At 42.5% G+C, this 26,505-nt stretch overlaps 1 protein-coding gene across 2 annotated transcripts in view; it reads left to right on the top strand.

Annotated features, from left to right (window-relative positions):
- Nucleotides 1–26,505, top strand: part of ttc27 (tetratricopeptide repeat domain 27) — a 97,139-nt gene that overhangs the window by 43,844 nt on the left and 26,790 nt on the right. For both annotated transcript variants that reach the window (XM_061690898.1, XM_061690897.1), the window contains exons 8-10: nt 4,163–4,275; nt 5,141–5,207; nt 25,633–25,746. In XM_061690898.1, coding sequence (XP_061546882.1) covers nt 4,163–4,275; nt 5,141–5,207; nt 25,633–25,746 — 294 coding nt within the window. The remainder of the gene's footprint in view (nt 1–4,162; nt 4,276–5,140; nt 5,208–25,632; nt 25,747–26,505) is intronic.

The raw sequence follows: 26,505 nt of genomic DNA, 5'->3' as shown, positions 1-26,505 counted from the left end.
ATACCCCAATTCAAATGACGTTGGGATGTTGTGTTAAACATAAATAAAAACAGAATACAATGATTTGCAAATCATGTTCAACCTATATTTAATTGAATACACTACAAAGACAAGATATTTAATGTTCAAACTGTTAAACTTTATTGTTTTTAGCAATTAATCGTTAACTTGGAATTTTATGGCTGCAACATGTTACAAAAAAGCTGGGACGGGGGGTAAAAAAGACTGAGAAAGTTCAGGAATGCTCATCAAACACCTGTTTGGAACATCCCACAGGTGAACAGGCTAATTGGGAACAAGTGGGTGCCATGATTGGATATAAAAGGAGCTTCCCTGAATTGCTCAGTCATTCACAAGCAAATATGGGGTGAGGTTCACATCTTTGTGAACAAGTGCGTGAGAAAATAGTTGAACAGTTTAAGCACAATGTTCCTCAACGTACAATTGCAAGGAATTTAGGGATTTCATCATCTACAGTCCATAACACCATCAAAAGGTTCAGAGAAGCAGGAGAAATCACTGCATGTAAGTGGCAAGGTCGAAAACCAACATTGAATGCCCGTGAACTTCGATCCCTCAAGCGGCACTGCATCAAAAACCAACATCAAGGTATAAAGGATATCACCACATGGGCTCAGGAACACTTCAGAAAACCAATGTTAGTAAATACAGTTTGGCACTACATCCGTTAGTGCAACTTGAAACTCTACTATGCAAAGCAAAAGCCATTTATCAACAACACCCAGAAACGCCGCCGGCTTCTCTGGGCCCAAGCTCATCTAAGATGGACTGATGCAAAGTGGAAAAGTGTTCTGTGGTCCGACGAGTCCACATTTCAAATTGTTTTTGGAAATTGTGCACGTCGTGTCCTCCGGGGCAAAGAGGAAAAGAACCATGCGGACTGTTATGGACGCAAAGTTCAAAAGCCAGCATCTGTGATGGCATGGGGCTGTGTTAGTGCCAATTGCATGGGTAACTTACACATCTGTGAAGGCACCATTAATGCTGAAACGTACATACAGGTTTTGGAGAAACATGCTGCCATCCAAGCAACATCTTTTTCATGGACGCCACTGCTTATTTCAGCAAGACAACGCCAAACCACATTCTGCACGTGTTACAACAGCCTGGCTTCGTAGTAAAAGAGTGCGGGTACTAGACTGTCCCGCCTGCAGTCCAGACCCGTCTCCCATTGAAAATGTGTGGCGCAACGTCTTTCATGGATACCCCTGCTTATTTCAGCAAGACGGGTCGCGGGGGCAGTAGCTTTAATAGGGAAGCCCAGACTTCCCTGTCCCAGCCACCTCAATTAGCTCTTCTGGGGGAACCCAAGGCGTTCCCAGGCCAGCCGGGAGACATAGTCTCTCCAGCGTGTCCTGGGTTGTCCCTGGTGTCTCCTCCCGGTGGGATGTGCCCGTGGGATGTACCTCATCTGGCTCTTCTCAATTCGTAGGAGTCGCGGGTCTACTCTGAGCCCCTCCCGGATGATCGAGCTTCTCTTCTTATCTGAAAGGGAGAGCTCGAACACCCTGCGGACGAAACTCATTTTGGCTGCTTTTATCCGGGATCTTGTTCTTTCATCGGTGAGGGTCGGAATGCAGATCAACCGGTAAATTGAAAGCTTCGCCTTTTGGGTTAGCTCCTTCTTCACCACAACGGACCGATACAAAGTCTGCATAACTGCAGACGCTGCACCGATCTGCCTGTCGATCTCCCATTCCATTTTTCCCCCTCATTTGTGAACAAGACCCCAAGATACTTTAACTCCTCCACTTGGGGCAGGATCTCATACTTGACCCGGAGGGGTCACTCCACCCTTTTTCGACTGAAGACCATGGTCTCAGATTTGGAGGTGCTGATTTTTATCCCAACCGCTTCACGCTCTGCTGCTAACCGCTCCAGTGAGAGTTAGAGATCACGGCTTAATGAAGACAACAGAACCACATCAGTCTGCAAAAAGCAGAGATGCAATACTGAGGCCACCAAACCGGACCGCCTCTACACCTTGGCTGCTCCTAGAGATTCTGTGCATAAAAGTTATGAACAGAATAGGTGACAAAGGGCAGCCTTGGCAGAGTCCAACCCTCACTGGAAAATAATTTGACTTATTGGCGGCAATGCAAACCAAACTCTTACACCGGTCGTACAAGGACCGGACAGCCTGTATCAGTCACCCCATACTCCTGAAGCACCCCCCAAAGGACTCCCCGAGGGACACGGTTGAACGCCTTCTCGAAGTCCACAAACACACGTAGCCTGGTTGAGCGAACTCCCATGCACCCTTGAGGACCCTACTGAGGGTGTAGAGCTGGTCCACTGTTCCACAGCCAGGACGAAAACCACACGGCTTCTTGTGAATCCGAGATTCGACTTCCCGACAGACCCTCCTCTCCAGCACCCCTGAATAGACCTTACCAGGGAGGCTGAGGAGTGTGCCACCACCTCAGTCTGCCAGTCTGTTCCCGATGTCCATGCGATGTTGCAGAGGCGTGTCAACCAGGACAGCCCCACAACATCCAGAGCCTTTAGCAACTCCAGGCAGATCTCATCCACCCTGGGGCCTTGCCACGGAGGAGCTTTTTAACCACCTTGGTGACCTCAACCCTAATGATAGGAGAGCTCGCCTCAGAGATCCCAGATTCTGCTTCCTCATGGGAAGGCATGTCGGTTGAATTGAGGTCTTGAAGTATTCTCCCCACCTATCACAACATCTCAAGTCGAGATCAGCAGCGCCCCATCCCCACTATACACAGTGTTGATGGTGCACTGCTTCCCTCTCCTGAGACGACAGAACATAGACCAGAATTGGCCTCACCACGCTTGAGCTTTTGGCTCAGCGACCACCAAAGCTGCATTCTGCTTGGCCAGCCGGCCCCCATCAGCTGCCTCAGGAGTCCCACAGGCCAAAAAGGCGTGATAGGACTCTTTCCTCAGCTTGACGGCATCCCTCACTGATGGTGTCCACCAACGGGTTCGGGGGTTGCCGCCACGACAGGCACCGACCACCTTACAGCCACGGCTCCGGTCGGCCGCCTCAGCAATGGAGGCACGGAACATGACCACTCGGACTTAATGTCCCCCGCCTCCCACGGAACGTGGGTGCAGTTCTGCCGGAGGTGGGTGTTGGAACTCCTTCTGACAGGGGATTCATCAAGACGTTTCCAGCAGACCCTCACGCCGAGCCGGGGCACAATATGTCTACCCACACCTGCTTGGCGTGCCTCTCACCGTGGGCAACTCCAGAGTGGAATGGAGTCAACCCCTCTCGCGAGGACTGGTACCAGCGCCCAAGCTGTGTGTGGAGGCGAGCCCGACTATATCTAGTCGGAACTTCTCGACCTCGCACACCAGGTCGGGCTCCTTTCCTGCCAGGGAGGTGATGTTCCATGTCCCTAGAACCAGCTTCTGTAGCCCGGAATCGGATCGCCAAGTTCCATGCCTTCGGCCACTGCCCAGCTCACATTGCACCCGACCCCTATGGTCACTCCCACAGGTGGCGAGTTCCATGGGAAGGGGGACCTACGTTACCCTTTCAGACTGTGCCCGGCCGGGCCCCATGGGTGCAAGCCACCAGGCGCTCGCCTTCGAGCCCCACCTCCAGGACTGGCTCCAGAAGGGGGGCCCCGTTCACCCGCGTCCTGGCGAGATAAAATGAGATCCGATATTTGTCGTTATCATAAGGGGTCTTTTTTCTAAAAAATAAAAATCTTAATCTTGAAGGCGCAAAACTCTAAATTCAGTATTTCGTGATTTGTTATTGCATCCATTAAATTTAAAAAAATAAATCAGCGATATAGCGGGGTCTGGAATGACGAACAGCGATATAGCGAGCTTTCACTGTAATGTGGGAACTGGGTAGTGAAGATTCATGGTAACATCTGACACTCATTCTCACCCCCTTTTGTTGAAAACCCTTGTCGCTGTCCATCAAGTTTTGTGTACATCACAACAGACGCTGCTGCTGACATCACCACACGTAATTATCTGATTGTTAATGTTAATGTGATCCATTTAGCAACATGTCATATTCAAATGCAATATTTGAAGTCAACATTTATTCATTTTTAGGGGGTTTGCATTTCCGCCATAATCTGTACTGATCAAATGCAGTCGTTCATACATATGTGATTTTGTTGTTTTGTTTGTTTTTGGGTACTTGCAGGATTGCAATCTTGGGGATGACACAGTGTTAGACAAGTTTAATTTAGCAGAGCCAGACCAATATGAGCTCCCGGAACTCAGTGCAGAGGAGCAGGCTGTCATCCTGGGGATTTGGTAAGTCACATCAGTTGATCTTCAAACACCAACAGCTATGTGTGTGTATTAGAGGGCTTTTTCATACTTTATCTACTCTCAACTATGTGATCTAAACATCCATCGATCCATTTACTGTACCGCTTATCCCCACTAGGTTCGCAGGCATGCTGGAGCCTATCCCAGCTATCTTTGGGCGGGAGAAAGGGTACACCCTGAACTGGTCGCATAGACATGCAATTAAAAAGTTACAGGGACACACTATCACAGTCTTGTTTTAATAAATGAAATTCAACTTTGACCTCTACCAGTCACTCACTGCAGCAGACATCACACGACACACACACATAAAAACATACTTAAACCCTTGAATGATATTAAAATACTGTATAACACACCAACGTGTATACAAGTGTTGGGTGTTGCTTGTTAATTGCTTGCAATATGTGCGTGATTAAAAGTTGACCCGAATAAATTAAGATATCAAGCTGGGTTCAAACAGTCAACTTGAACTAAAGCCATTTACATGCCATGCACGTTAGACCACGAGGCTAATCAGCTGAATGACATCTCATGCTGGGAAGCTGAATAGGAAGTCAAGTGAAGGTCAATGGAGCAGCCTGTGAGATTGCTTGGCGATGGATGAGCATCAGGGCAGTCATGTAATTTTATGGCTAGACGAGGACACACGCACACAATAAATTTAAAATATTGAGTTTACTTCGACATTGGGCTCATTTGTTGAAAATATTTTGTTGTTGGCTTTTTTTGGTGTGAAGCTGATTGAACGAATTTGTACTTTTAAAAAAAAATATATATTTTTTTAATATATATTTGGACAACATTTGACCCCGCTATGGACATTTGTTTATACCATGTTTTTCAGCACTGATTTTCACAAGAACAACCCTGTCTACAAACTGACGGAAGAAGAACTACTTGCTTTCACATCAGTAAGTATCTTCCTTAGTATTAACATTAAGAGCTGTAAATGAGTAATTATTTATCCATCCATCCAAGGGTTGTATTCTATATTTAGTTTTTAGGTGGTATCGTTTGTTTTATGCAGATTTGTCATTTGTGTATTTACTATCGCTGGGCGATTAATCAAAATTTAATCCTAACAACATTATTATAGAAAAAAATTTTGTGTGCCCCGGCACCATTTGTCTGTATGCAAGTTCCTGCTTCGTAAACATACCGTTTGCTAGTGATGGGCACGGCAGTTCTTTCGGGTGTACTGAATCATTAGAATGAATTAGAATTCGTTCACCGACTCGTGAAGTTCTTTTTCATCGAATCATTCAATTGCTTCTTCATTCAGTTAATGATTCAGCCCTGAGGTTCACGTTCACCGAAGGATGATGCGTTGTTGTTGTCACGGATTGTAAACTAGGAAAAGCGGGGAGATTTAGACAAAAAAAAAACTTTTGCGAAGTTATCACCCACCTATCTCTCTCTCAGCAAGCTCTCGAACACCCGGCTTCAGTGACTCGTGAACATCCGTTCGGCGAGCTCAGCTACCTCACATATCCTTCCGCGTCCCCTCTTCATCCACACAGGCTCCGGCCGGCGAGACTTGTCTGCATTCCACCACGGTGGACAGCATTGCTGACACCAGTACCCGGGCTTCCTGCACACCCACCTTACTGTTATTGTCATCTGTTTAGTGTAAAGCAGGGGTATCAAACTCAAATTCACGGTGGGCCAAAATTAAAAATTGGGACGTCGCGGGCCAAACTTATTTAATGAAAAATCACTGTGATGTACATGTTTCCCTTCTCTGCAGAAATGTAGCGTTAAAGTTTATCATATGACATTTTGCTTAAACACTGAATCTGGAATAAACAAACTTTAATATTGTAAAGGAGAAATCAAATTTGCGATAAAAGACATCAGTGGTATGTTTGTTTTGTATTTAAATAGCATGAATTCTTCTGTCTCTCTATCTCCAACTACCGTATTTTCACAACCGTAAGGCGCACTTAAAGGTCTTAAATTTTTATCCAAAATGGATGGGGCGCCTTATAATGCGGTGCGCCTTATGTGTGCACCGAGATCCAAAATCTGTAAATGTTGTGTGACTTGATGAGCGCTCCGCTGGACTGACTGGGAGCATTTCCTGCCGACACGTTGCTTATATAGAGGAAAGGCAGATGTGACTGAGGACAGCATGCAGACGTTAAAGGGGCACGGGTGCGCGTGGAAGTGGATGCTAAAGGCACGCCCCCAGTCGGTATATAGCGCCGGTATGTGCATTGTGCAAAACAACATTGGTTTGGCTAAGGACACCCGGAAATTGCACCTACGAAGAGACACGCTTACGAACCACAGTTTAAACTGCAAGCTATCAGTTACGCAGAGGAACATGGGAATCGAGCAGCATCAAGAGAATTCAAGATCAACGAATCCATGGTTCGCAAGTGGAGGAAGCAGGAAAACGCCAGCATCATTGCTGAACAGCCCCGAGGCAACGAGTCTGACTCAGACAATGACGAGAGGGAACCCGGCATGTTTGATGGAGAACTTGCCCAGCTGTTCATTGCGGATACAGAAGATGAGGATGGATTTGTGGATGAGGATTGATCAAAAAATAACGTGAGTACATTGTTAAATACTTCAATGAAGTACAACCGAACATAGTTTTGCTCCCGCTGCCTTTTTAAAAACATGTTTTAGCGTGCATCTATGCTCCCGTATGTTTTACCATGCCCGCGCCCAATAATACAGTCCGCCTTATGTATGTGTTAAATACAGAAATAGACCCCGTAACTGCGACTGCGCTTTTTAATACGGTGCACCTTATGTTTGTGAAAATACGGTACCTTTCTTTTTGATGTAAATATTTTTTCAAAGGCCAACAACAAAACAACCCAAAAAAATAAGAATGTTCATCAATAAAAAGCCAAACTTCAAACTATTAAGAGTCCCTGGCTAGGAGTTGATGAAGGGCATTAAAAAACTTTAATTCAATTATGTTATATTCTTTGTTACAGCCATGTTGCTCCGCACACGACAAACAGGTCTGTCTTTTACTTTAGTGAACAGATAATCTGCCTCCCACCTGTCTTGGAAGTTAACTGTTTTCCATCTTTCGTTTGGCCATTTTTGGGAAGGGGAAGTGTAAATTTGCGCGAGGAGACTGGTAGCATAGTTGTTAATGACAGCAACAGAAAGGGAAGGGGCGTTCGCCGGTCCAAGCTAATGGGCCAACACACGAGCAAAGCATTCTGGGATTTGTAATATTAGTGCCGCATGTCCTATATACTGGCGGGCCAGCTCGAATACACATTTGATATGTTCTTGCGTGCCAAATATAATTACATCGTGGGCCAAATTTGGCCCCCGGGTCTGAGTTTGACATATAAGGTGTAGAGTGTCTTGAGAAGCGCGATATGTTTGTATGATTATTATTATTAATACTGCACAAAAAGCTTTAATAATCGCATTAGAGACACAGAGGGGATATGTATGTGTAAATATATACGTTATTTTCAATTTCTTATTAATATTTCAAATACATCTACCCCTTAAACACCCTGCTGCTGCCGCTTCAGTTTGCCTTGCACTGGTGAATCAAACTCACGTCGGTCCCCTGTCCTCTCATGACTTTATGTGTAGTCTGTTAAGATTATGGAGCCACGCCCCGTTTTTGCTTGTTTTCATGTGCTTGACTGACTCAACAATAGCCGTTAGCTTGAAGAAATACCTGCCAGTGAAAGCTGTCCCCGCGAAGACGTCAAGACAAGTGGTTAACATCACTCATGAGTACGTTCACTGTGTAGTACATCGTTCCTTGCACGAACTAATCACTCATTGTATGAGTTTGCAGTGAACTTCCGCATGAATTACTGCATACGTACTAGACTTTACACCGATTGTTTCGGGCTGATCGGTATCAGCCGATATTTAGCATTTTATGCTGATCGGCTTTGTCATAATTCGCCATTGATCGACTCCGCAAAAGACATTTATTCCGCGTCGCCGCGTGCACATTATATTTGAATCCAAAAGCTAGTTTATTAAAAAAAATAATAATAAAATGTCTGCAGTGTGGGACAGACAACACGTAATGCCCGAATCAGACTACAAGACAAATTTGCTCTTTCACGATTGCACTGTCAGACTACTGCAATAAAATATTGTATTCCAATACCACCGCATCCTGTTTTTTACGATCATTGGGCTTTATTTTGTCAACTCAAATGCGACCAGATACACTCGTTACCGTAGCGACGATAACAAGAGTGGAGCGCGTCGACTTTGTATTATAAGGACAAAATGGGGAAAAACGTGTGTTAGTGGTCACCGGTGCTCTGGACAGGAGAGGACGTTCGTTTCAGGCTTGCTTGAGGTATGTTCACGTACTTTTAATACGATACGGCTCACAAGCAGGCAATAAAATGTTATGTAGCCTAGCAAGCTACTGCCAACGGTTGGACGTAAACATGCTGCCGTTCTGTCGAATCATGCTCGAAAGTTTCGGTGGGTGAAGTAATTAAAAATAATTTAATTACAGTGAGTTAGCACCCATTATTTCTGTCATGTAATGTTGGTTTGAACTGACTGATTACAATACACGATCTCACTAGAGCCGTGATTTCCAACGTTTATGGAGCCAAGGAACATATTTTACAATTGAAAAATATCATGGCACACCAACAAACAAAAGTGGATACATTAATTACTGTATTTACTTCCTTCCATCTAATAGAAGACCATTCATTTGTTATGTATGTCACTATGCCTCACTGGCATAAATAGATGAACAAAGATACATTCTTCTTTTCCTTTCGGCTTGTCCCGTTACGGGTCGCCACAGCGCGTCATCCTTTTCCATGTAAGCCTATCTCCTGCATCCTCCTCTCGAACACCAACTGCCATCTTGTCTTCCCTCACGACATCCATCAACCTTCTCTTTGGTCTTCCTCTAGCTCTCTTGCCTGGCAGCTCCATCTTCATCATCCTACCAATATACTCACTATTTCTACTCTGGACGTGTCCAAACTATTGAAGTCTGCTCTCTCTAACTTTGTCTCCAAATCATCGAACCTTGGCTGTCCCTCTGATGAGCTCATTTCTAATTTTGTCCAACCTGGTCACTCCAAGAGCGAACCTCAACATCTTCATTTCCGCCACCTCAAACTCTGCTTCCTGTTGTCTCTTCAGTGCCACTGTCTTTAATCCGTACATCATGGCTGGCCTCACCACTGTTTTATAAACTTTGCCCTTCATCCAAGCAGAGACTCTTCTGTCACATAACACACCTGACACCTTCCTCCACGCGTTCCAACCTGCTTGGACCAGTTTCTTCACTTCCTGACCACACTCACCATTGCTCTGGACAGTTGACCCCAAGTATTTAAAGTCCTCCACCCTTGCTATCTCTTCTCCCTGTAGCCTCATTCTTCCCCCACCACCCCTCTCATTCATGCACATATATTCTGTTTTACTTCGGCTAATCTTTATTCCTCTTCTTTCCAGTGCATGCCTCCATCTTTCTAACTGTTCCTCCAGCTGCTCCCTGCTTTCACTGCAGATCACAATGTCATGAACTCGCGGCACAACAGGAAGGGGCTCAGAGCTGATCCCTGATGCAGTCCCACGTCCACCTTAAATTCGTTGGTCACACCTACAGCACACCTCACCACTGTTCTCTGCTGCCCTCGTACATGTCCTGTATTATTCTAACATACTTCTCTGCCACTCCAGACTTCCGCATGCAGTACCACAGTTCTTCTCTGGGTACTCTGTCAAAGGCTTTCTCTAGATCTACAAAGACACAATGAAGCTCCTTCTGACCTTCTCTGTACTTTTCCACCAACATCTTCAAGGCAAATAATGCATCTGTGGTAGTCTTTCTTGGCATGAAACCATACTGTTGCTCTCAAATACTCACTTCTGTCCTGAGTCTAGCCTCCACTACTCTTTCCCATAACTTCATTGTGTGGCTCATCAACTTTATTCCTCCATAGTTCCCACAGCTCTGCATATCACCCTTGTTCTTAAAAATGGGCACCAGCGCACTTTTCCTCCATTCCTCAGGCATCTTCTCACGCACTACAATTCTATTGAACAAGCTGGTCAAAAACTCCACAGCCACCTCTCTTAGATGGTTCCATACTTCCACAGGAATGTCATCAGGACCAACTGAAAAAAAGGCTGCACAACACTCGTCCTGTCTCATCTTCCACCACATGGTTCTCTTCTCTGCCGTTGTCTTCTTAATTTTCCTCCCCACGACCAGAGTCATCTTACACACCACCATCCTATGCTGTCTAGTCACACACACACACACTCTCCCCGACCACTACCTTACAGCTCTTTCAGATTACATCGTCTGCACAAGATGTACTCCACCTGTGTGCTTCTATCTCCGCTCTTGTAGGTCACCCTATGTTCGTGCCTCTTCTGGAAAACAGTGTTCACTACAGCCATTTGCATCCTTGTTGCAAAGTCTACCACCATCTGTCCCTCCAAGTTCCTTTCCTGGATGCCGTACTTACCCATCACTTCTTCATCACCCCTATTACCTTTACCTACATGTCCATTACAATCTGCACCAATTACGACTCTCTCTCTGTCTGGGATGCTCAGAACTACTTCATCTAGCTCCTTCCAGAATTTCTTTTTCACCTCTAGGTCACATCCTACCTGTGGGGCATAGCCACTAATCACATTACACATAACATCCTCAATTTCAAATTTCAGCCTCATCACTCGATCTGATACTCTTTTCACCTCCAAGACATTTTTAGCCAACTCTTCTTTTAAAATAACCCTGACTCCATTTCTCTTCCCATCTACACCATGGTAAAATAATTTAATCCCTGCCCCTAAACTTCGAGCCTTACTGCCTTTCCACCTGGTCTCCTGGACACACAATATATCAACCTTTCTCCTAATCATCATGTCAACCAACTCCCGAGATTTTCGTGTCATAGTCCCAACATTCAAAGTCCCCACATTCAGTTCTAGGCTCTGTGTTTTCCTCTTCTCTTTCTGCCGAAGAACCGGCTTTCCACCTCTTCTTCTTCTTTGACTTCGACCCACAGTAGCTGAATTTCCAACGGCGCCCCGCAGGTTGACGGCGCCGGTAGCGGACGTTGTTAACCCGGGCCACGACCGATCCGGTATGGAATTCTTTGGATGAACGCTCATATTTGTTTGGCAAAGTTTTAAGCCGGATGCCCTTCCTGACGCAACCCTCTGCATTTATCCGTGCTTGGGATCGCCCTACAGTTTGCACTGACTTGTGCCCCCCATAGGGCTGCATTATGAACAAAGATACATTATTTATTGTAAATATAATTTTTTGAACAAGTACACAAGTATATGCAGTAAATGAACAGGTCATTTAAATAGACACATTCCTCCATCTTGTGATCGGATATCGTTTTTTTAAACTCGCTGATCGGCCCCAAAAATCCTGATCGTGTAAAGCCTCATACATACTAGTATATCGCTCCGTCGCAATCACGAATGAAGAAGTTGAACGAACGAATCACTCGTGGCTAACGGATCACGAACGAAGAAGTTCAACGAATGAATCACTTGTAGCTTATAGTACATTCAGTTCACTTTCAATTCTTCAGTACATTCAGTTCGCATTCAGTTCTTCAGTACATTTAGTATGCTTTCAGTTCTTCAGTACACCAGTTCATTCAGTTCAATTTAGTCCCTCTCCCGCCTGCACAGTGCTGCCTGATGCTGGCTGCTCATTGGTCATTCGCCAAAGTGAGTGACAATGCTAGCGAATTGCAAATCACATGACAGTACGTGTAGTGAAGTCATTCGCCGAAGATTCAGAAGTGAGTGACAGAACGCGAAGGCAGTTCTGTTTCCGCTCCCAGCCGACTCGTTCACGGCGGCAGTCAAGCTCAAAGAGCGAATAATTTCATGAACTGATTCAGTACAGTATGCTCACTAAAAAGATTAGTTCTCCATGCATCACACCACACACAGCGAGAGAGAGACCATGTTTGCAAATTTTGACTTGATGCAGTACTCGACAATTAAGACAGTAGTTTAGCTGTATTGGGCCCTTAGTTTAGCAATGTTTGGCTCGATGCTCAGGGAATTTGGTCAAATATCAATTTGTTTCAAGTTTAAACAAAAGTGCATCATGGTGTTTTCTCCCGTCATGGTTTCTACTTCCGTCATCATGGATTCCACTCCCATCAACTCTCTTTTTATGGTTTTCATTCCCGTCAATTCCCGGTGACTTTGTTGTCCCAATTTAGGCTCCCTTTTCTCCCATTCCTGCCCAATCATGTCATTGATAGGGAACAGGCCAAGACCATCACACTACCACCACCATGTTTGACTGTTGGGAGGATGTTCTTTTTCTGAAATGCTGTGCTACATTTACGCCAGATGTAAGAAGACACAAATCTTACAAAAAGCTCAACTTGTATCTTGTCAGTCCCTATAATATTATCCCAAAAGTCTTGGGAATTATTATGTTAATTTTTGCAAAAGTAAGGTGACACTTTGCTCTTTTTGGTCAGCAGTGGTTTTCGCCTTGGAACTCTGCCATTGATGCCATTTTTGCCCAGTCTCTTGCTTATTGTTATGTCATGAACACTGACCTTAACTGAGTCGAGGGAGGCCTGCAGTTCTTTAGATGTTGTCCTGAGTTCCTTTGTGGCCTCCTGGATGAGTTGTGTTTTCTTGGGGTCATCTTTCTTGGCCAGCCATTCCTGGGATGGTTCACCACTGCTCCACGTTTTCTCCATGTGAGGATAATGGCTCTCCCTATGGTTCGCTGGAATCCTAAAGCATTAGAAATGGCTTTTGGAACACTTTCCAGAATGACAGATGTCAATTATGTTCTTTCTCGACTAACCTGGATTTTCTTTAGATCGTGTCATTTTGTTTCAGCTTTTTCCGATCTTTTGTCAAACTTTATTTTCTTGGGACACATTCTGTTTAAGGGATTTCTTGATTGAACAGGTCTGGAGGTAATCAGGCTTTGGTGTGATCAGTAAAAATTAACCAAAAATTGTGATGAGCCCCAACTCATGATTTAACAAAGGGGTAATTACTTTTTCACACAGGGCCAGGGAACTTTGAGTATTGTTTTTCCCCCTTAATAAATGAAATCACCATTTCAAAACAGCATTTTAAGTTCACTCGGTTTATATTTGTCTATTTACATTTGTTTAATGATCCTAAACATGAAATTGGGGAAACTGCAGTGTATATATACGTGCTCTATATATATATATGTGTGTGTGTGTGTCTGTGTGTGCGTGCGTATGTACATCCAGCGTCGGAAATAAGTATTTAACACATCACCATTTTTCTCAAATATATTTCCAAAGGTGCTATTGACATGTACATTTCACCATATGTTGGGAACAACCCAAGTAATCCACACATCCAAAGAAAGTAGCACAAATAAGCTAGGAATTAAGTTGTGTGTAAAAATGTGAACTGACACGGGAAAAAGGACTGAACACATGAAGGTAGGTGCAAAAGGCTTGGAAAGCCAAGACAACACCTAAAGTCTATCAATAATCAAACAGCAATCCAGCCCCATCTCAGTGCAAATGGATATCAGCTGGTTTAGTCCTAAAGAAGGAGAAAAGGATCTATACAGGTTGGCCAGACAGAGGGCTAGAGATGGGAAGGATGTGCAGCAGGTTAGGGTGATTAAGGATAGAGATGGAAATATGTTGACTGGTGCCAGCAGTGTGCTAGCTAGATGGAAAGAATACTTCGAGGAGTTGATGAATGAGGAAAATGAGAGAGAAATGTGAGTAGAAGAGGCAAGTGTGGAGGACCAGGAAGTGGCAATGACTAGTAAGGGGGAAGTTAAAAGGAATAAAAGACGATGAAAAATGGAAAGGCAGTTGGTCCTGATGACATTCCTGTGGAGGTATGGAAGCATCTTGGAGAGGTGGCTGTGGAGTTTTTGACCAGCTTGTTCAATGGAATTCTAGTGCGTGAGAAGATGCCTGAGGAATGGAGGAAAAGTGTGCTGGTGCCCATTTTTAAGAACAAGGGTGATATGCAGAGCTGTGGGAACTATAGAGGAATAAAGTTGATGAGCCACACAATGAAGTTATGGGAAAGAGTAGTGGAGGCTAAACTCAGGACAGAAGTGAGTATTTGCGAGCAACAGTATGGTTTCATGTCAAGAAAGACTACCACAGATGCATTATTTGCCTTGAAGATGTTGATGGAAAAGTACAGAGAAGTTCAGAAGGAGCTTCATTGTGTCTTTGTAGATCTAGAGAAAGCCTTTGACAGAGTACCCAGAGAAGAACTGTGGTACTGCATGCGGAAGTCTGGAGTGGCAGAGAAGTATGTTAGAATAATACAGGACATGTACGAGGGCAGCAGAGAACAGTGGTGAGGTGTGCTGTAGGTGTGACCAACTGAATTTAAGGTGGACGTGGGACTGCATCAGGGATCAGCTCTGAGCCCCTTCCTGTTTGCAGTGGTGATGGATAGGCTGACAGATGAGGTTATTCCTGAATCCCCGTGCACCATGATGTTTGCAAATGACATTGTGATCTGCAGTGAAAGGGTTATTGCCTGTTTGTATGTGGTTATCAGCATTTGTGTACCAATATTTTGAGAGATAAGTGCCGCGAGTTCAATGCTAATTTTCAGGTAGCTCGTCAATAGTGTTTTTCATTCATTGTGTGTTAGCTTTGAGCTAGCAATTTATTTTTAACAAAAACGAGAGAGAAATTAAGCCTGTGATATATTAAAACATTCAGTAGGTGTAACTCTTTTGTGTGTTTCGTTTTACTGTGAACATCAACTGAAGTGTCTATAAATGACTTTAGGCAACCAACATTCACTCTTACTCCTTGCTACTATGCTAGCACCTTAGCAACCTGTCACATGGGGTGGGGTGCTGGATAGAAGTGCTTGAGCGGAGCATGGAATGAACTGCTTTTGTAAGAGTGGTAAAATCGGAGCTGTTACAGTAGATCTAGTCCGAGCCTTGTTTTTTTGCTGACATGGGTCCCATTTCCTATCTCAAAGATTGGATCGGGACACCCCAATGTAGTATGAGAATACTCCCTTTTTTATCCATCCATCCATTTTCTGAGCCGCTTATCCTCACTAGGGTTGCGGGGGTGCTGGAGCCTATCCCAGCTATCATCGGGCAGGAGGCGGGGAACACCCTGAACTGGTCCACAGCCAATCGCAGGGCACATATAAACAAACAATCATTCACACTCACATTCACACCTACGGGCAATTTTAGAGTCTTCAATAAACCTACCATGCATATTTTTGGGATGTTGGAGGAAACCGGAGTGCCCAGAGAAAACCCACGGAGGCACGAGGAGAACATGGAAACTCCACACAGGCGGGGCCGGGGATTGAACCCCAGTCCTCAGAACTGTGAGGCAGATGCTCTAACCAGTTGTACACCGTTCCACCACTCCCTTTTTTAGTCCAGGGTTTTATTGTTTATATAAATAAATATTATTTTATTTTTGTCCTCCCTGTAAAGTCACACTAAACTTTCAGTTCATACCAGAGTTATGAATGGCATCACACAATTTGACCCTGGAATTATTCTTTTCTCCTGCCATTATTTCCTATATTTTTTTAAATTATTATTATAATTTGAAAGCTGAGCAAATGGTTCAACATCCTGTAACAGATTGTGTTTGCCTTTAGCGGTTCCACTGTAATTTCTGTTCAAGTGTGAATAGAGAGGCGTTTATATTTACAGCAGCTGCAAGGGCCATTAATTCGTTGCCACCAGACTGGCCACTGTGAGGTCATCTTGGCGTGATGAGGTGTTCTTGATGTCTTCAAGTTATTATCCCACTTGCCACTTCAGTGTCAGGGACACTCAACTTACATCATTTAAAACTAAACTGGAACTGATAAACGTCGGAAGATGAGCCTGACTCTTTAATTCAGCAGATCTTACTTGGAGACAGACCGTTCATCTGGACACATCTCAACAAAGTAATACGATAGCTCACTTGGCTCGTTCGGTTGACGATCCTGAGTCTGTCCAGGCTGATAAGAGTGCCTGTCAAGACAGGAAATTAAAATTGAAAAACAGCAGGTTAACAGATCCAGCTGGAATCGTTGGATGCCAAATCATTCTGTTGCCTCTGACGCCACACAAAGAAAATTCTCTCATTTTAATATTTCATTTAAATTTTTGTTAGTTGTGAAATTTGTGTCCCAGACCAAATGATTATTTTCTTTTTTGCAACCCCCCCACTCTTAAGAACTGTTTGTTTAAAATATCGCTTCATTTGGGAAATGTATTGTAACGCCTTGGGGAATTTTGGAAATGTGGAAAATAGTTCTCAAGATCTCCTCAATGAGCTGAATGAACAGTTTGAAGTTTGATTCAGTCAAGAAATGTGGAAGAGGGTGGTAAATATATAACATATTTCTTAATTTGGGCATTATAATGGAAAAACATCAGAATTTTGCGAATGATCCCAATACTTCCAGAGATATCTTGAATAGTGCTGAATAGTTTAACGTTGCGATGGTTTGAATGGGTCAAGATATGTGCAATAAGTTGTTAAATATGTAAAATACAGGTATCTGTGAATTTGGGAATTTTAATGTGGAACTGTGGAAATTTGGGAAATGTTATAAATTGTGTTGTCTTTGTGCTGAATGAGCTGAACAGATTGATGTTAGAATGGTTTAGTTCGGTCAAAAGGAGGTAAGCGCATTATGTAATAATGTTGTGAATGTTGTCATAGAAAACAATAATAAAACGTGGGAATTTTGAGACGATGATAAATAGTTCCTAAGATGTCCTGAATGGGATTTACATTTTGAAGTTGGAATGGTTTGACTCAGTTGAGAAATGTAGAAGGAGATGGTAAATACTGTATGTTAAATGTCGGCATTGATTTGGGAATTCTGTAATGGAAAAGTGGAATAACAAGGAAATTTTTGGAATGGCGAAAATATGTTTTTAGGCTGTCCTCAAAGAGCTGAACAGTTTGAAGTTGGGATGATTTGTATCAGCTGAAATAGTGAAATATGGAAGAATTTTTGAAAATCTTGGCATTCATTTTAATGGATATTATTTTCATCAAAAATATAGAACTGTGAGGAAAGCAGTAATTTTGGGAATGTGGAAAATAGTTCCCAGGATATCATGAATGAGATGAATAAATTGGAACGGTTTTAATAGGTGTACGGACGACTGGTTAGCACATTTGCCTCACAGTTCTGAGGTCCTGGGTTCAAATCCGGCCTCACCTGTTTGGAGTTTGCCTGTTCTCACAGTGCCTGTGTGGGTTTTCTCTGGGTCCTCCGGTTTCCTCCCAAATCCCCAAAACATGCCAAGAAGGTTAATTGAATACTCTAAATCGTCCGTAGGTATGAAAGCGAGTGTGAATGGTTGTTTGTTTATACAGCGACTGAAATAAGTGTTTAACACGTTCCCATTTTTTTCATGAAATATATTTCCAAAGGTGCTGTTCACATAAAAAAATTCACCAGATGTTGGGAACAACCCAAGTAGAACAAATAAGATAAAAAATTAAGTTGTGTGTAATAATGTGAAATGACACAAAAAAGTATTGAACACGCCAACTGATATTTAATACTTTGTACAAAAGCCTTTGTTTGAAATGACAGGTTCAAGACACCTGTATGGAGAAACTAGTCGCATGCATTGCTCTGGTGTGATTTTGACCCTCATTTCATTTTCATCATCCTCATGGATGGCAGCAGATTTTTGTCAAGAATGTCTCGGTACATTTTCCCATTCATTCTTCCTTCAATAATGTGAACTTTACCAGTTCCATTTGCTGAAAAGCAGCCCCACACTATCATGTTTTCACCTCCGAACTTCACTGTTAGTATGGTGTTTTTAGAGTGATGTGCAGTGCCATTTCTCCTCCAAACGTGGTGTGCATTATGGCATTCAAACAGTTAAATTTTGCTCTCATCCGACCAGACTATATTCTCTCAGTATTTAACTGGCTTGTCCAAATGTTGTTCAGCAAACCTTAAATGGGCTTTGACATGCTTTTTTTTTTTTTTCCGCGCAATGGGGTCTTGCGTGATGAGCGTGCATACAGGCCATGATGGTAGAGTGCATTACTCACTGTTTTCCTTGTACAACAGTACCTGCTAATTCCAGGTCTTTTTGAAGGTGGCCCTTGGCTCTTGGACAACTGTTCTGATTATTCTTTGCACTCCTCTGTCAGAAATCTTGCGATCAGCACCTGATCGACGAAAATTTATGGTGGTATGATTCGCTTTCCACTTACGTATTATGGCCCCAACCGTGCTCACTGGAACATTCAGAAGCTTAGATATGCGCCTGTAACCAATGCCATTGTTATGTTTTGCAACAATTAGTTTGCGATGGTCTTGAGACAGCGCTCAGCTCTCTCCCATCATAAGTTGTGTCTTGACTCACACCTTGGCAATGAGACCTTTTTGTCAGCCATCAATTAGGACTGAACAATGTAATATTCGTTTGCACTGACAAGGTGCCGGATTGTTGTTTGATTATTGATAGGTTTTAGGTGTTGTCTTGGCTTTCCATGCCCTTTTGCATCTCCCTTTCTTCATGTATTCAATACTTTTTCCCTGTGTCATTTCACATTTTTACACCCAACTTACTTTCTGATCTTATTTGGTCTACTTTCTTTGTATGTATGGATTACCTTGGGTTCTTCCCAGCGTGGTGAAATTTTCAGTTCCATAGCACCTTTGGAAGTCCCGGTATATTTCGTGGGAAAAATGGTGACGTGTTAAATACTTGTGTATTTATATTACATTGGGGTGTCCCGAGCCAATCTTTGAGATAGGAAATCGGACCGACGTCTACAAAAAAAAAAAAAACAAGGCTCGGACGAGATCTACTGTAAAAGCTCAGATTTTACCCCCCTTCCAAAAGCAGTTCATTCCATGCTCTGCTCCAGCACTTCTATCCAGCAGCACCCGGACGGTATGCAGACCCCACGTGACAGGTTGCTAAGGTGCTAGCATAGTAGCAAGGAGTAAGAGTGAACGTTGCTTGCCTTTCATCATTTATAGACACTTCAGTTGACGTTCACAGTAAAACTAAACGCACACAAGAGTTATACCTATTTAATGTTCTAATATATCACAGGCTGAATTTCTTTCTCGTTTTTGTTAAAAATAAATTGCTAGCTCAAAGCTAACACACAATGAATGAAAAACACTTGACGAGCTACTGAAAATTAGCATTGAACTCGCGGTACTTCTCTCTCAAAATAATATTGGTAAACAAATGCTGATAACCACATACAAACAGGCAATACAACAATACTGTGGCATATACAGTGCCGTGAATGTGAGTGCAAATGGTTGTTTGTTTATATGTGCCGTGCGATTGGGTGGCAACCAGTTCAGGGTGTACCCTGCCTGCAGTGAGCTGGGATAGCTCCCGTCCCTAGTGAGGATAAGCTGTTCGGAAAATGGATGGATGGTTTGAATCGGGAGTTTCTGTGGCTCAGTTGGAAGAGCAGGTCAACGAATGACTGAAGAGTCAGTGGTTCAAAACCTACCTTTGACTGTCTGTTGTTGAACTTGTCCCTGTGCAAGACTTTGAGCCCTAAATTTCTCCCAGTGGGCCCGGCAGCGACTTGCATGGCAACCCTTGATAAATATTTCTCCGTAATTGGCTGGCGACCAGTTCAGGGTGTACCACGCCTCTCACCCAGAGTCAGCTGGGATAGGCACCAGCACGCCCGTGACCCTGGTGAGGATGACTGGTTTAAAAAATGGATGGTTGAATGGATGGGTTTGAATAGGTGGCGAAATGTGGAAGGAGTGATGGTGAAAATTGGCCAAATAAAGATAATTTTTTTGAATGCTATTCAGCATTGACACTATGAGTAATCTTGAACATGACATGCCATAATTTGGAATTTGAGTGGATATAAAAAGTCTACACCCATGTTAAAATGCCAGGTTTCTGTGATATAAACAATTACCAATATAAATAATTTCAAAACTTCTATTATTAATTACTATTGACCTAAACCTGTACAACTCAATTGACCCCCCCGCCCACAAAAGAATATTTTAGAATAAAAGTATTAGTTTGAGGGTGTGCATATTTATGCAACCAGATTATTGTAATTTTTTTTATCATGGTCTTTTTTTCTTTTTTTTTTTTTTTTACATCACAAAAAAACTTGGATTAAAATAGGCGTGTGTAGACTTTATATACCCACTGCATATTTACAGTACCATTCAAAATATACAATTCCTATTTTAGCACATTTTTATTTACAAGTTTGCAAATGCATTTGAAAAACCAACCAACCAACCAAACAAAAACTGTTACACATCAGCACTGCGCTCTTCAAATTTGAAGCAAGTGAGAGGGCCTGTGTGTTAGGGAAATAAAAATCCCAAACATGCATGCTGCACACACACACACACACTACATTTTACTTGCTACAGACTAAATTAAATAGGCCGTTGTTGTGAAAAACAAGAGAGTATTTGGCCTGTTTTCTCGTCATCATCAGGTGGCAGCATACATTGTATGGTAACCATGTGTGACAGGAATGTTGCTGGCTCTGTGAGCAGGCATCTTCCCAGTCTACATGTAGATCCAGGAATCTGCAGGCTGGTTAGATGGTTGTCACATGTCTGGCTGTCTTCACCAATGACAGACCTCTGTCGTCGTCCTGTCTGGGGGACAACTGGAGTTGCCAGTGTGTCATTTGTCATCCAAAACAGCAGTAGTTACTTTGCAAGGAATAGTAACTAACAGTGTAGTCATCATCACCGAGGTAGAAAGTTTTGGATGCAAAGCACATCTGTGAAACACACTGAAATGGCAAACAATTGGTGACATTAAAAGTTTACACATTACGGGAATAAGGTGGGCTTGGTCTTCTTGCAAGGCAACACTCCACCACTTGACCAGCATTAAAATAACTGCCAAAGCAAAACGAAAACAAATATTTAACTTTAAAGATCAGGAAATGCATTCGTTCGCAAAATTTATATACATCCACACGTGGGCAAAACAGTTGGTACCCCTCTGTTAATGAAACTAAAACCCACAGTGGTCACAGAAATGACTTGAATCTGACAAAAGTAATAATAAATAAAGATTTCATGATAATTAAAAAATGAAAATCAGGCATTGCTTCTGACTTATGGTTCAACAGGACTATTTTAAAAAGAAAACGTTTTAGATAATTGCACGTGTATTTAAAATAAACACAGAGCTTTAGCTAACAAAGTTTGCTTAGCATAACGTGAACAAACAATGCAAAAAGTCATAGACGGCTAATGAATAGCATCTGTGTACAGTATACAGTAACCTTTTAGGTAACGGATATTTGAACACAAACGGTGGAGCAACACATATAGACAAATATTCACAGGTGTTTTTATCTGATTTGAAAAAAACTATTATAGCAGCTGACTGAGGACCGTGAAGCCCGAGCACCTCCATGTACAACCCCAATTCCAATAAAGTTGGGACGTTGTGTTAAACATAAATAAAAACAGAATACAATGATTTGCAAACCATGTTCAACCTATATTTAATTAAATACACTACAAAGACAAGATATTTAATGTTAAAACTGATAAACTTTGTTTTTAGCAAATAATCATTAACTTAGAATTTTATGGCTGCAACACGTTCCAAAACTGGGACAGGGTCATGTTTACCACTGTGTCACATCACCTTTTCTTTTAACAGCATTCAATAAACATTTGGGAACTGAGGACACTAATTGTAGAAGCTTTGTAGGTGGAATTCTTTCCTATTGTTGCTTAATGTACAGCTTCAGCTGTTCAACAGTCCGGGGTCTCCGTTGTCGTATTTTACGGTTCATAATGCGCCACACATTTTCAATGGGAGACGGGTCTGGACTGCAGGCAGGACAGTCTAGTACCCGCACTCTTTTACTACGAAGCCAGGCTGTTGTAACACGTGCAGAATGTGGTTTGGCGTTGTCTTGCTGAAATAAGCAGTGGCGTCCATGAAAAAGACGTTGCTTGGATGGCGGCATATGTTTCCCCAAAACCTGTATGTACCTTTCAGCATTAATGGTACCTTCACAGATGTGTAAGTTACCCATGCCATTGACACGAACACACCCCCATACCATCACAGATGCTGGCTTTTGAACTTTGCTTCCATAACAGTCCGGATGGTTCTTTTCCTCTTTCGCCCGGAGGACACGACGTCTACAATTTCCAAAAACAATTTGAAATGTGGACTCGTCGGACCACAGAACACTTTTCCACTTTGCATCAGTCCATCTTAGATGAGCTCGGGCCCAGAGAAGCCAGCGGCGTTTCTGGGTGTTGTTGATAAATCGCTTTTGCTTTGCATAGTTGAGTTTCGAGTTGCAGTTACGGATGTCGCGCCGAACTGTATTTACTTACATTGGTTTTCTGAAGTGTTCCTGAGCCCATGTGGTGATATCCTTTACACATTGATGTCAGTTTTTGATGCAGTCCCCCCTGAGGGATCGAAGGTCACGGGCATTAAATGTTGCTTTTCGGACTTGCCGCTTACCTGCAGTGATTTCTCCAGATTCTCTGAACCCTTTGATGATATTATGGACCGTAGATGATGAAATCCCTGAATTACTTGCAGTTGTACGTTGAGGAACATTGTCCTTAACGGTTCGACTATTTTCTCACGCACTTGTTCACAAAGAGGCGAACCTCGCCCCATCTTTGCTTGTAAATGACTGAGCAATTCAGGGAAGCTCCTTTTATATCCAATCATGGCACCCAACTGTTCCCAATTAGCCTGTTCACCTGTGGGATGTTCCAAACAGGTGTTTGATGAGCAGTCCTCAACTTTCTCTTTTTTGCCACCTGTCCTGGCTTTTTTGAATGTGTTGCATCCATAAAATTCTAATTTACTGATTATTTGCTAAAAACAATAACGTTTATCAGTTTGAGTCCAAAAATCCAAAGCAGAAAGGTTTCATTTGGATTCCACACCCAGATTGTTAAAAACATTTTCAAACATTTTCATCTGTTATTGGTTAAATAACTTGTAATACTACAAAAGAAAATTGGTCTCGTAAATCTTGATTGTTTTTTCCAAGTTGTTTGAAAGGACAGACTTATTGCACTGTGACTATGCTCCAAATTCTGAATCACTGCATTTTTAGTCGCTGGCCAAAACTGCATGTGGTCCAAGATAACATCATGAAGCATTTAAGAAATTGCGTGCAATTTAACCTTTATAAGCTATGGCACTGCGTAAAATTGACTTCAAATATACCCTAAAAAGAAAAATATTTCTTTTCTCCTTCAGTGTCTGTATAAAAAAAAAAAACTGTGAACAAAACTTCATTCATGGGGATAGGGACAGAGCCCTGTCGCAAATAGCAAAAAAAAAAAAAATTTAATTGACGCCCCCCTTAAAAGTTTATACTGTACTGTGATTGCCTATTGATGCCACGAGATGGCGCCAATGAATACCTTTTTAAGATGTTCAACTCACTTCAGCATCAAGATGCCACCAGATGGCCCCATAGCAATTCTGTTATTGTTGTGGCCTGAGCAGCACAAAACAACAAATAGCTGAATTTTCCGTGACTAATGGCCAGCTAGCTTTATTTATACACACATTTCATACACAAGGTAACTAAGCATTTGGAAACAAAAGGCAAAAGGCTGTTAAAAACAGTACGGAAAATAAAAGACTTCTAAAATTACTAAAAGAACATAAAGAAAATGAAACGTAAAAAAATTAAAATGCTCAAAAATACTAAATCAGAAGCATAAGATAAAATGTTTTAACCTTGACTTAAAAACACACATATTTTGGGCTGACTTCACGTCTGTTGGGAACTTGTTCCATTTGTGTGCAGCATAACGCCTAAATGCTGCTTCACCATGTTTAGTTTGAATTCTGTGCTCCATTATATGTAAGTAAGTAGATCTCAGAGCCCGACGGGGTTGATATACCATTAGCATTTCTTTAACATATTCAGGACCTAAACCATTTTGTGATTTAAAGACCTGCAGCAGACTTTAGTCTATTCTAAAGCTGCCAGGGAGCCATTGTAGAGGCTTTAGAACTGGATTAATATGCTCTGATCTCTTTGTTCTAGTCAGAACCCGAGCTACAGAGTTCTGAATGAGCTGTTTAATACTCTTTTGGGCGAGTCCAGTCAGAATACCATTACAATACTCAAGTCTACTGGAGATAAAAGCATGCATTGGCTTCTCCTGGTCTGCTTGGAACATGCAACCCTTCACTCTGGATATAGAACTGACCCTTGAGGGACTATATATTTCATTGCCATTCGAAAAGATTTTAAATGTCCAATGGTGACACAATAACTCATTTCCAGATAGACCTGAACCATTTCAGGACAGTTCTACTGAGTCCTACCCAAGTTTCCAACTTGTTCAACAGTATGTTATCATCTACTGATCGAATAAGAGAGTCTTTCTCAGCCAGAGTTTCCTCCCACATCCCAAAAACATTATTTGTAGGTTAATTGAAAACACTAAATTGCCCATAGGTGTGAATGTGAGTGCAAATGGTTTTGTTTATATGTGCCCTGCGATTGGCTGGTGACCAATTCAGGGTGTACCCCGCCTCTCACCCAGAGTCAGCTGGTATAGGCTCCAGCACGCCTGCGACCCAAGTGAGGAAAAGCGGTAGATATCATTGTGTGGAATCATATCAAACGTCATGTATTTCATTAATTACTACGACCCACTGTTATCAGAATATTTGACAGTACATGATTGTAGCTGGCGGCACGGTGGACAACTGGTTAGCACATCTGCCTCATAGTTTTGAGGACCAGGCTTCAAATCCGGCTCCGCCTGTGTGGAGTTTTCATGTTCTCCCTGTGCCTGTGTGGTTTTTCGCCGGGTATTCCGGTTTCCTCCCACATCCCAAAAACATGCATGGTACGTTGATTGAAGACTCTAAATTGCCCGTAATTGTGAATGTGAGTGTGAATGGTTATTTGTTTATATGTGCCCTGCAATTGGCTGGCGACCAGTTCAGGGTGTACCCCGCCTCTCGCCCGAAGATAGCTGGCTGGGATAGCCTCCAGCACGCCCGTAACCCTAGTGAGGATAAGTGGTACAGAAAATGGATGGATGGATGATTGTAGCTGTACATACATCAATTTTCTATACCACACTTACAGGTATCCTATTCAGTTCCCAACTGACTTCGGGTCTACACTGTGTTTCAATCATTTTCAGTTCTAGGCTTGGTATTTTAGTCTATATGCCTGTAATTACAACAACAAACAAATTACAATGTGACCACGGCAGCGACTGTCGTCAATAGCATTCCATAAAATAACCCCTACCCAAAAAAAAAAAAAAAAACCAACATTATTTTGTCTCGACAACATTTGTTCTTGTAAGACTTGAAATATACTTGTCGATCTTGTGTCTCTGCAGTGTTTACTGTCTCAGCCCAAGTTCTGGGCTGTGGAGGTGACAGCACTTTGCCTCAGGTCCAAACTGGAAAAAGGGAGTTCCCGGTGTATTGAGAGAGCCATGATACAAACTCAGGTAAACCATATGCCTGTGTTTGTGACTATATACCTGTGTTTGTGACATGAATATCAGATATTGCCATAAAGATGCCTCACGTGACAGTGTATCTGTCGGGCTTCTGTGTGAATCAACTGGAAAAGTAGTCTTTAGAAGTCCTTATTGGTAAGAATTATTGTGTCCCAATGCCTAAAGCAAGAGCCTAATTGTACAGTAACCTCAACCCCATTGAACACCATTGGGCTGAACTACAACAGTGACTTAATGATTTGTCTCCTCAAAAGGTTGTGTGTGTGTGTATACATCCTGCCCTATGCAAATGCAATCGATTTCTGACAGTGATTTATCTGCTTAACTCCAAAAATTCAAGTCAGAAAGGCAGGAACACACTTAAAGGCAACACAGGTTTAGAAGCAGCCTCGGTAACAATAAACAAAATAATCATGGGACTGCCACATGGTTTCTTTCCCTCTGCTAAGTGAAATTGTAAAATGATTTATTTTTCTGAGCAGCCTCTGTGATGTTTTTTTTTTTTTTTTTTTTTAAATGTAGACATTACATTTGAAGAGAGGGACGTATGTAAGATGATTCATTTTTGCAGTGATATGGAGTGAACGTATTTTATTATTTCATATTCGGGACTAATGGAATGTAATTGCAGAGATATGTTTTAACGGGAGTTAGAATTGTAATTCCCTCTCCATGTGATGTTCATTCACCCATGACTTTTGACTCACTAGTCCACCACTAAAGATTGATACTGTTAGGATATGCTTA

This window comes from Phycodurus eques, chromosome 11 (genome assembly GCF_024500275.1).
Source record: "Phycodurus eques isolate BA_2022a chromosome 11, UOR_Pequ_1.1, whole genome shotgun sequence".
Lineage (NCBI taxonomy): Eukaryota > Metazoa > Chordata > Actinopteri > Syngnathiformes > Syngnathidae > Phycodurus > Phycodurus eques.
Note: the sequence above shows the minus strand (reverse complement) of the source record. Positions and strands in the feature narration are given on the sequence as shown.